General features: G+C 35.5%; 1 protein-coding gene across 2 annotated transcripts; it reads right to left on the bottom strand.

Annotated features, from left to right (window-relative positions):
• Positions 1 to 5,167: 5,167 nt before the first annotated feature.
• Positions 5,168 to 8,853, bottom strand: LOC147847746 (uncharacterized). 2 transcript variants are annotated; one of them, XM_087338869.1, is made up of 8 exons: positions 8,722 to 8,853; positions 7,514 to 7,648; positions 7,267 to 7,353; positions 6,895 to 7,168; positions 6,668 to 6,808; positions 6,462 to 6,559; positions 5,817 to 5,934; positions 5,168 to 5,713 (listed from the first exon to the last, which is right to left on the bottom strand). In XM_087338869.1, the coding sequence occupies exons 1-8, from the start codon at positions 8,752 to 8,754 to the stop codon at positions 5,562 to 5,564; spliced, it is 1,038 nt and encodes a 345-aa protein (XP_087194995.1). In that variant the 5' UTR covers positions 8,755 to 8,853; the 3' UTR covers positions 5,168 to 5,561. The 2 variants fall into 2 exon arrangements, with proteins under 2 accessions (XP_087194995.1, XP_087194996.1); XM_087338870.1 differs by having other exon boundaries at positions 6,480 to 6,559.
• Between the last annotated feature and the right edge of the window lie 2,298 nt (positions 8,854 to 11,151).

The following is an 11,151-nucleotide window of genomic DNA, read 5'->3' as shown; positions in this document are numbered from 1 at the left end:
ATCTACTAACCTAATTTACTTGATTCAAGGGAATATTCCTTAAGTACCTTTTACGCAAAATCTTAGCCATCCTTAAAACAAGCGACACATAGTTTACATACATCTTATGCATTTCCGCATGCCCTACGCTACGATTATCAATTTATTATCGTAGTTTTGAACAATATGGCACCTCATATTATGATTTGTCAACACGCACACATCATTTATAAAGGTGCAACCCATTACAACCATCTTTCTTTATCTAAACTAAAGTAAGTATATGTTGTGGGTTAGCCTATGTTTGCAACCTTTAGTGCTTGTAGAATCTAATAGTCTTTGATATAGTTGTTTAATAACCAAATTGATGCAATCCAAGGAGAAGTAACAAACAAGTAAAAGCGTACCATGAAAAAAACGCTAATTACGTTTCAATCTCGACCATGTTTTTTCATGCAACCACAATAACTACAAGTCCACAAAGAACCTTATTCATATCACAACCATGCACAATAAAGAACCACATCGACATGGTTCATACCTATAAGTTTGGTAATCAATATGCATAGAATGTGCATGAACGCAAGGGAACATTGTTGACATTTATATCCCATATATCCTTCCTATTGGCCATATCATGGGGACCATATATTTGTGTTTGTGACACTAAACACAAATTCTTCATCAACGGAGAGTCAAGAAAGTTTTGCATAACATCATCCATCAACACATGTACACTAGGTCCGTTATTAGAGGCATGCATACGAAACAACTAACGAAGTCATTATTAAGGTTGTCATAAATTAGTGATAACATTATCACAAACACAAACCTCATCGTGACACTATTAAAAAGCATATTAAAAGCAAGTTTCACTAATTGCTTCACTTAAAAACACATAAATAATATAACAAGGTTTCAATACTATAGATACTAGAGTATTATAATGTTGCTTTTGAATCAAAGATTCTTCTCCGTGGACATTATCGCATTTAAATTTAATTGTTGACGAAATACTCTTGTTAACGATTCTCTCTCTTGGTATGCTTGATATTGCCATTCCAAAGCATATAAATTTGCTGAATCAACTCATTTGGTTTGATGCTCAACTTATGATCTCATGTTAAGTAGTAAGAACCATCCCATTGAATATATATATATATATATATTATGGTTTATAGCACGATATATTTGTGTGGACAAGAAACATGTTGTGTGTATCTTGAATTGTCCTAGTTGAATGAAAGCGGAATGTTCTTTTATCCATCATTCATGTATTTTATATTATACACTAGTGCATCTTCTTATTTTTAACAAACTTTTAAAGTGCAAAACGTTTGGTACTATTTTTGAATCCTTCATCAAATAGTGAGATCTTAGGTTGGATTCAGACTCAATGTGGTAGAGCTCACTTCTAACACGAACCAATAAAAGCAAGTGCATGTTTATCCTTTATCAAATAACACAACCTTCTTCTTAAAGCACTTTAGGAAAAGTTTTCAAAACATACGCTTTAGGTGCCCTCAAGATTTTGCGATCCTTTAGAAAAAAAGTATATGTATTATTTATCATTGGGAAAAACACCGAGAATACCTTCAACTTGTTGGGTATTATTCTATACTATTCATGTGCAAAAAACAACTATGTTATGATATTTTGGGTAGTATTGACAAACATTACGAGTATGTTAAAAAAATGTTGGGCATTTGTTATGATACGCCTACACAAAACGACTGTATAGGGGTATTCTAGGTACTTTTAAAAAATTGAGGGGTATTTCTAGGGAATTTTGTTTAATGAATACATAAAAGTCAACTACAAAAAGTCTTCTTCCTTGGTTAGACCATTCAATACAAAGAAGCCTTCTCCTTTTCAATGATAAAAAGACACAAGAAGAAGCAAGAAAGGAAGGACGAAAAAAAAACAGGGAGGCAAAGATGAAGAGCATACAGAAGATGATGATTATGATAATGGTCATGGTGATGATGATGAGCATGACCATGTTGATGGGTATGGAGTATGTGCAGGCACGTAGGTTTCTCGGTGGCCACACAGATGCTCGTCTCATGGATGGACAATACAAATATTTCACCCAAGGGAAACACTTCGTAGGTGTCATTCAAGTTTAATACATGATTGTAAGTCCACATATTGTGTGTTTTTTACACACATGACATAGATCTGGGGTTTTCTTCACATCAACATGGTGTTATCCATCCATTTTATCTACTCAGTAATTTCATATAAGACTATGTGAGAGTTCTTGGCGTTGGAGAAAGATCATCTCTATGAGTCTTCTTGAAGATCGCCAACAATTAATCTTATATGTAATAAACTATGAGATCATTGTATTTCTATAATGTTTTGAGTATTATTTTGTTGAATGTTTGCCTCTTCAAGGTATTGCTAATGTATGATGGGTATGATTACTACCATACATACATGTATGCTAATTATATTACATTGTTGTATATTGCATCATATATGAAAACATTATACATGGTATGATGATAGATTCGACAAATTGCTTGTTCCAATTTTGCATGCATCGATTGATATGCAATCTCTTCATCCGTACATGTTATGCAATATGGTCATTATTGGATGTAGATGGCTAGCTTATGGTGGATTACAAATTGTATATATTCATTAACTCTCCACAAGAAACCATTCTAATTTTCCCATTTATAAGGGCATTTCATTATTGCCATCATTTCCCATATATTTTTCAAATATGTATAAAGTCATTGGATCTATAAACATAATGCATTGTTGCAAACATTCTTGATTGTTTTCCAGAAGTTTTAATTGAGTAAAATAGTTCCATTAGTTTTCCAAACATATATACAATTGACACTTTGGTTAATATCTACAGACTACAACCAATATTTTCTAGCAATCTATTTCCCATTGCTTGTGGTGGATTTTATTCTAAGTCGTGAATAATAACTCTATATAGGCTTGAGCCTTGAACTAAATGGACTTAACAAATGTTCTACTCTAAGAATTTTGTGAAGTTCCTTTTGTGATGTCCAAAGTAATATGCTACGATTATACTATAGCTTCTTTATGATGATGTCCATGAAAATTTAGGAAAAACACGGAAGTGTCCAGTTTTTGTTATCTCTCAACAAAAAAATTAAGAGTGCACGACAAACATGGAGAACAAACATGTGGGCTATTTAGTGTAAGATAAATAAGTGATGTAGTCCATATGGAAGTAGGTAATGTCTAAAGTTGTGTATTGTATGTCATTTTAACTAATGGAGTATATTCTTCTTTTGGAAAAAAAAAATTTAAGAGTGCATAGGGATGATTCCACGCCTAGCAAGAAAAGGAAATGTTTGTTGTCCCCACTTGGATAGGACAACCATTTTAGGGGTTGTAAGTGCCATAGAGAATAAACAAGAAAAACAAAAAGAAACTAGAGAGGGTGACAAGTTACAATAAGTGCCATAGAGGGAAAAACATAAAGAAATTAGAAAGGGTGTTGCACAAAATGAGCTAAGACACCATCAAGACACAAACATGTGGCAGTTAAGGAAAGAGGGCAGGCAACGTGTCAAATGGCAAGTTTGCATGATCATATACATATATGGAAAGAGGGGGGTGTATGACAAACGACGAGTATGCATCACCATATGAGGAGAGCCCGAGATCTATAAACGCCTTTTGACCATTGCATGTGGTTACTTGCCTTAACAATTCTAATCTTCAAAACACCAGAAAACATTTCATATCATCATAAGATGTCTAGTGTGGGGCATTAATGGAGTAACCCTTAGGTTTTCGGGGCAGATTTACATTATAAAAATGTGTAGGGTTTCATATTGTATCCATCTTATAAGATGTGTCTCAATTATATGATCAAGTTACAATATGTATAAACAAAAGTAATCCTTTGAAAATGTTTGCAAACATATCAATAAGCACCGGAAATATATATAGAATGAAAAAATAAAATTAAGGGAGAAAAAAGAAGTTCCTAATTTATTGAAGCAACTACATTTTAAAACAACACAGTAAGTTAGGGAAATTGTACTTATGTCTAAAATCTCCATTAACAAAAGAGAGAAGAAAGAAGTCCATGATTGATTGGAGCAATTACATTTTAAAATAACTCATAAAGGTAGTACATGTTTAAAACGCACCACATAGAAAAGGCCCCCATGTGAACTCTGTACAATAGTGAGTATCTTTATATCATGATAAAACCTTGTGAGGTATTGTAAACATTTTAGTTCACAAAAAGATAAGTCCTCTAATGGCATGTTATCTATAGAGCTCAACTGTGAAAACTATCAAACCAATTTTCCATTCAACCTATGCACATGATTGTGATACTCTAAAGAAAGCCATAAAAAAACCCATTTCTCATCCTGTAAGTAACTCCAATAACAAAGCCAATCTTGAACAACTACTTGATATGATTCAAAGGATAAAGGTTTTGGCGCCTAGGTCTATCAAGTCAACCTTGTTCTTGGCAAAAGTTATAAATTCTCACCAAGGTCGTGATTTGGGACTAAACACTCATCTTTACTATTGCTAGCTATGTGAGTCGAAGTGATTACCAATTGCTTCTAAGCTTAGTACAACTACATTTAACACTCAAGATAAACAACACAAACTATCTGACTTCACTCAATTAATGACATAGCAATTAACTAAATAACTACTTATTAATACAGTGATCAATTGCCATTCTCCTATTGCATGTCACTGTCAATGTCAATGCCACTGATATATTGGTGGTAGGTACTTTACACTAGAGTTCATGACTTCTCTTTTAGTTCATAACACAAAAGGCTAGGATCATTCCTAGATCCAAGATTTGCACTCTTTATTTCTTACTCTACATATATAATTATGAAGAACGAGTTTCATAATCAACCAATCCATTTCTTTGAGGGCAAGGTATCACCCTAAAACAAAACCATAGAACAAAAAATACCTGAAAACAAAGAGCTCACTACTTAAAATGTTTCACCATAGCTCCTTTGAATTGAAGCTAAATTTCTAACATCCTCCTTTTCACATAATCAGGAGATTAAATCTCACTTCTTTGGCAAGGAACTTTTAGCTGCATTTCATTTGATGCACACAAATAATCAAATGACAAAAGCCATCCCCCCACCTCTATTAATGCAGCAAAAGTATATTGATGGCATGACATTCCGTACAAGGCCCATTGTTGGGTTCAAAAGTTTTGTACTGGAGTAATTAAATAACCATTGGAAGTACATAAATGTTACTTATTTGCAAGAGGGTTCTCAACGAACCCAAAAACAGAGAAAAGAAGGCAAGGAAGGAAGATTAATATGCCCAAAGAGTATTTCTGACAATGTGTATAATTAACACATGAATCTTGTTTCAAGCATCCCAAAGAATGTGGTAATGTTGTCAATTATTTCGCTGACTATGCTCAAAACACCTCCTTTACAAGAGCACAAAAGAGTGGATACCTTGAGCTATATATTGCAGGGTTGAAGAATGATATTGTGATATGTTCAAGGAGGATTTTACATTGAAATACTACTTATTGGCATATTGCTCTAATATATTTTTCTCGAGAGGATTTTGCACTAACATTGTGCATTTGTATCAGGCTTGAGCTTGTTCTTTAATCTAAAAATCTTCCACTTTCTCTTCTGCCCTTGCAAGTTAAGAAGATCTGAATCCAAAAATTCTCCAGGCGGCATAGGTGGGATTGGATGGCAACTTTTTTCTCGCAATTCTGAATACATACATATACATATATTCAGGGTGAAGTGACCACTTATTTGAATTATTTGACGTGTAAAAAAAGGGTTCAAAGATTACATGAAGAAATGATGTACCTGGTGTAGTCCATTGGGATGCTGAGAGGGCATCATGTATCCATTCAGGGCCTTGAGGTTGTCCAAACTCTTGAAGAGGCCCTAACGAGAAATTAGGAGCTGGCTTGAGCTCATTGATCTGCTTTTTATACAAATAAAGTAATAAAAAACCAATACAAGTCGGTGAGCAGTTCTCCACAAATCACTACTATTATTACAGCCATAACAGGCTTTTCTTACACACTTCGTCACAATATAACACTCCAGGCATCGTGTCTGATAAGGACACAAAACATTTTTGAGCTTATCAGAGAGGCACGGCGGAGCAGACCTAACTTGGTGCGGTCAGTTGCGTGGAAAACTGGGAGAAACAATTCATTTCTAAACATACAGGTAAATGGACCCCTTGCCCCCACCGCACATAGATAGTATAGGCTTGCTCCACCTTGCCAATGGAGGTGCATAATGTTGTGAACATTTTATTAGATGGAAACTGGGATCTTTTAACTTCCCAAATGGGGAAGAATGTAGACTTTTTTCCACACATGGAAAAAATACACTGCTTGTGATATATATATCTATATAGGCAGTGCTTTCTAAAGAATCAATTCTTTCCTACTTGTACAAAGAATTATACATAGAGAGATATAGACATTAATCACAGACCCAGCTTGGTCCACCTACAGATGGTCCATCCCAGCCAATGTGTGCGACATGTTTGACATCGGTTGGATATCCAATCTCCATATCTTCTTCCTTCCACCCTGTTTTGATATTCCAATATATTACGGAAACAATAAAAAGTTTGCCTACAATTGGTGAAATCCACCTAAACAATAAACCTGAACACTGATACCAATATAAGTACTTACCCAGCATCTGTGAAAGAGAAGTTAGACCCTTCCGAGGCGAGAATCTGGGTAAATGTCCCCTGAAGACAAGTCTCCACTTGAAATGGGGTGAGTTCTGTTTTGTTTTTCTCTTGAAGGTTGTTGGTGATGATGATGGTTGTTCTGGAGCCCAAAAACGAGAAAAGCTTTCAATGACAATGCAAAACATAATTTTCTATATATTTTTAAAATGATTTTTCTTTGTTTACCTTGCATAAACTCGGTAGAACTCTGCCTACTCGAGGAGCTTTTTGGTAGAGTTCCATATGATGTCACAGCAGTAGAGGATGTGTTTGCATGAGTATTTTGATCTGGTATTGAGACTTGTATTAACTCGTTATTGACTTGAGTTTCCCTTATTATGGATCTCTCTCCATCAACATAGTCTTGAATGTCATAGGGCTTGATTGCTTCTTGTATTTGTTTCTTCATTTCGAATGCTGCATTACCATCAGCAAAGCCAAATCCTCGGAAACTCCCATTCTGTAAATCAACCAATAGAATTATTGATCATCTTTAGGATCGATACTAAATATACAACTTCAGTAAAGATATTATACTACATAAAGAGAGACACATGCCTCCAAGCGGATTACGAAGAATCGCTTTGCTGATACCATGAAAGACTCGGGCTTATGCACTGTATGCTCAAATAGTATTTGATTATCCTGCCAATGTGAAAACAAAAATAGTTTGTGCATTCCAAATGAGTAAATAATATGATAAATAGAAAGGTTAAACCATGAGAAACCCCCGGGCATCTGGGGAAATAAGGCATAATTCAGAGTCTTTCTCGAATAGGAAACATAATACGGAAAAACCTATTACCAACAAGTCTCGGAGTTGAAAATATAAGGCAGCATTTCCCAAAGGTCTCATGTAGAATTCTCCAGATGTGCCACTTGAAATCCAAGAAGCATTACTTCCTCCAACGGCTTCAAAAAGTTTCACAGGACATCTTGCCTATCCATAAGAACACACAAAAAAGTTCACTTTTAAGACAATTTTACACTCATCCACACATGCATGCATGTTTTGGCTCAAACAAGTTCACCAGTCCGAGTATCACATTATTGCAATGCTCAACCATTAGATCACACTTGCGTTCACCTTCCACACATTCTTAACCCTGACATACCTACACACCTTCCTCTGTCCATCAACATATGTGCACTCTCAAATGAAATATTCATTAGATCAAGATTCTCTTACTTACCAATTCCACACACACTACATGAAAAATTTTCATTTATTTGACCTCTGAGGACGATGATAAAATCTATTCTATCCATCTATTTTCTATATACATCCATTGGTGCTATATATGTCACAATAAGTCTTTTGATGGTTTTCCTATGTGGGAAAGAGCTGAAGTTCCCTCATGTTTCATTGTAGTTATGGTATTCAACATTATGAGCTTCGACATGGGACATGAAACACACCAAGCAAGGTGGTGTGTTGTGAGGGGCCACACTTCCCATGTGGAAAATCCAACAAGCGCACATTCCCTCGTGCTTCTCTCCTAGAAGTTCCCGAATTTGCTGAACACTATAAGTTTCAACAGTCAAAACAGAACAATGCTTGACTAGGTGTCAGGGAGCCACTTTCCCACGAAGCAAAGTAAACAATCCACCATCCTGTAGGTTTTCTTTGTGGGAAATCGAGAAGGCTGCATTCCCCCTTGTTTCCGAGCAAAGTTACCAATCCCATAGTCCATGTTTCCTCCTAACTTGTTCAACAATATGAGCTTTCTCCAGGTGAGGCTGTACATACCTAGCTAGCTACAGTGGGCCCACATTTTTACAATGTGGGCAATTGGAGAGCCAATATTTCTGATGTGGAAAACTAAAAAAGACACCAGTTCTCATGTTTTTCCACGTGCATATTCCAAGGAATTGTAGTAGGGAGAATGTCTAAAATGCTTCTGTGTTTGTATACAGCACTGGAGGAAACCAAGAAACAAAAACAAGCACATAATACAGAATCCTATTTCGCAGCAGATTGTTTCACTAGTTTGCCAAGTTCATCATCCTCACCACAAAATTTGGAGGCCAATCGAGAGTCTTCATCCTCAATGATCACTCTCTGTAAGAGTAGGACCTTTAATAATCATTAAAATCTGCTCTTACAATCCTCCTGCAAAAAGAAAAGATTTAAAATAGAAATTTTTCATCCTAAACAAACCAAAATGTGGATATCTCTCTACGTTTACATATACATACACATGTGCATATGCGTATAAATATAATTCACACATACATACAAACAGACACACAAATATGTACATATATATATATATATATACACACACACACACAACCCATCCACGTTATAGCTTCTTCCATTCATCTCAATGTCACATAACTCACCATGACAATATACAGCTTGGAAATTGTAGAAACTGTGATGATGCCAAATTTGGTTTAAAAATTTCCTTTGGGTCCTCTTAAAGTGCTCAATAAAATATAGCTCAGAAACAACGGAATTCCTCATAGAACACTGGAGAACCTACATAAATATATATATATATATAAGAGAAAGGTAACACATTGAATCCGTCTTGATATCTACAGAGATTATGTTGGAAGGGAGGCATGAATTCATTATATGGGTAGTAAGGAGAACTTCAATGTAGCTCAAAAAACATTTGAGTAAACGTACCTCAATGTTAGAGAAGAATCCAACTCTTCTTCTTCTTCTTCTTCATAAAAATGGAGGCAAATGGAAGAAGAGTTCTGATGAACAAGAAAGGCGATGATTCATCTACTAACAATCAGAAACCCAAACGTTTTCTTATTCTTTATTTCCTCTTGCCATAACCAAAAACAGGGGATAAATGCCTTGGGGTTTTCTTTGAGTCAAGAAAGCACAAGCTTTGTGTGTGTGTGTGTGTGTGTGTGTGTGTGAGAGAGAGAGAGAATGAATGTGTGTGTGAGAGAGAGAGAGAGAATGAATGAATGTGTGTGTGTGTGTGAGAGAGAGAGAGAGAGAGAATGAATGTGTGTGTGTTGGAGAGAGAGAGAGAGAGAGAGAATGTGTGTGTGTGTGTGGCCTTGTAGTTTGGCCTTGTAGATGTAGAAACTGTGTTGTAATGTTTTTTATAATGTATTGTCTGATTGTCGTACCGGAGGCCTAAAGTCAAATGGCCGGTTCTGGGGTAACGTGTATCGGAATCGGCATCCATTGCCTAACATTGTCAGAGGTCACATCCACCACACCCAAAGGACTAGACAAATAAAACAAAATGGAAGAGATCATGAAGAAGAGAGAAACCTGATCCGGCACTCGTGGGTTGGGGATGATGCTTCTCTCTCCTTAGGGAGAAGAAAATTCAAAATGTGATCCTATTTACCAACCATTGTACTCGAGAAGAAGAAGAAGAATCAAAATGTAATCCTATTTACCAACCATTGTACTCGAAAAAGAGAGAAAAAAGAAGAAGAAGAAGAAGAGAAGACAAGGAAAATGGCAATCTCTCTTTAACCACCACCACCACCCCAATTGCATCAAGTTTGTAATCGTGTTTGTGTACATGGTTCTCTTCCTATGATTGAATACTTCTATAATCTATTCATCAACAATTGTTGGGTTTTCCCTTAACGTCTAAGTTACACTCCATTACTTTGTATTTCTCTTCACTCCTACTCACACTCAGGTCCCACCTAGAGACCTCTTTCTTATATGCAAGTCTTTCAAGTTTCATGAGCATTTTCCCATGCTGTGAACATAGTTTTCTTGCTAATAAAGCCTGAAAAAAGTGTTGAATTTAATTCAACTCTTTTGGAGACAATATTTTATTATGACACATAACGATTTCTCCATTAAGATAGAAGAAAGTTCCACTATATATCCTTCATGTATTTAAATGGAATATATAAACAATTCACTTTCATTTTTAAGTAATATCATGTATACCCTTACACGTTTGAAATATATGAGTTCTACCCTCAAGTACTTTAGTAATAATAATCTTGCCGTGATTATCAGATGTTCTCTCTAGGCTTCAACTCCATCGACAGACCGTGATTCGCAGACTCTAAACATTACGTAATCTCTTTGTGAATCTGTTATTCTTTATCTCTCTCTATCTTGATACAGTTGATATGCAAGTTAGATTTTTGTTTGGGCTTTAAGAGATCTATTCGTGAAATGGTAATTCTCAATCTCTCTTGATCTTGATACTCTTGATATGCAAGTTAGATTTTTGTTTGCGCTTAGAGAGATATCTTCGTGAAATGGTAATTCTCAATCTCCCTCTATCTTGATACTCTTGATATGCGAGTTAGATTTCTTTAAAAACAAGATGTGTGGTTTAAAAATGGGTGTGAAGATATTATTAGAGAGAGAAACATGTGGGTTCAAGGTGAATCCTAGCAAGGCAACAAATTTAAAAATCATGGCATGATCATCATTAAACCGCAAGTTAGAATTATGTAACTGAAATGTACATTTCCACGAAGGTATCC

Source organism: Azolla caroliniana, unplaced genomic scaffold (genome assembly GCF_043228905.1).
Source record: "Azolla caroliniana isolate FFs.n. ecotype wild unplaced genomic scaffold, voAzoCaro1.0.p SCAF_706, whole genome shotgun sequence".
Lineage (NCBI taxonomy): Eukaryota > Viridiplantae > Streptophyta > Polypodiopsida > Salviniales > Salviniaceae > Azolla > Azolla caroliniana.
This window is presented reverse-complemented; position numbering and strand designations above follow the sequence as displayed.

Bases quoted from the DNA above. Each gene is read 5' to 3' on its own strand.
- LOC147847746 (XM_087338869.1), bottom strand. From the start codon at position 8,754: ATGAAGACTCTCGATTGGCCTCCAAATTTTGTG. The intron at 6,560-6,667 runs GTAAGTACTTAT...ATATCAAAACAG, and splicing joins TTCTCTTTCACAGATGCTGG to GGTGGAAGGAAGAAGATATG. The intron at 5,714-5,816 runs GTACATCATTTC...GTATGTATTCAG, and splicing joins ATCCCAATGGACTACACCAG to AATTGCGAGAAAAAAGTTGC.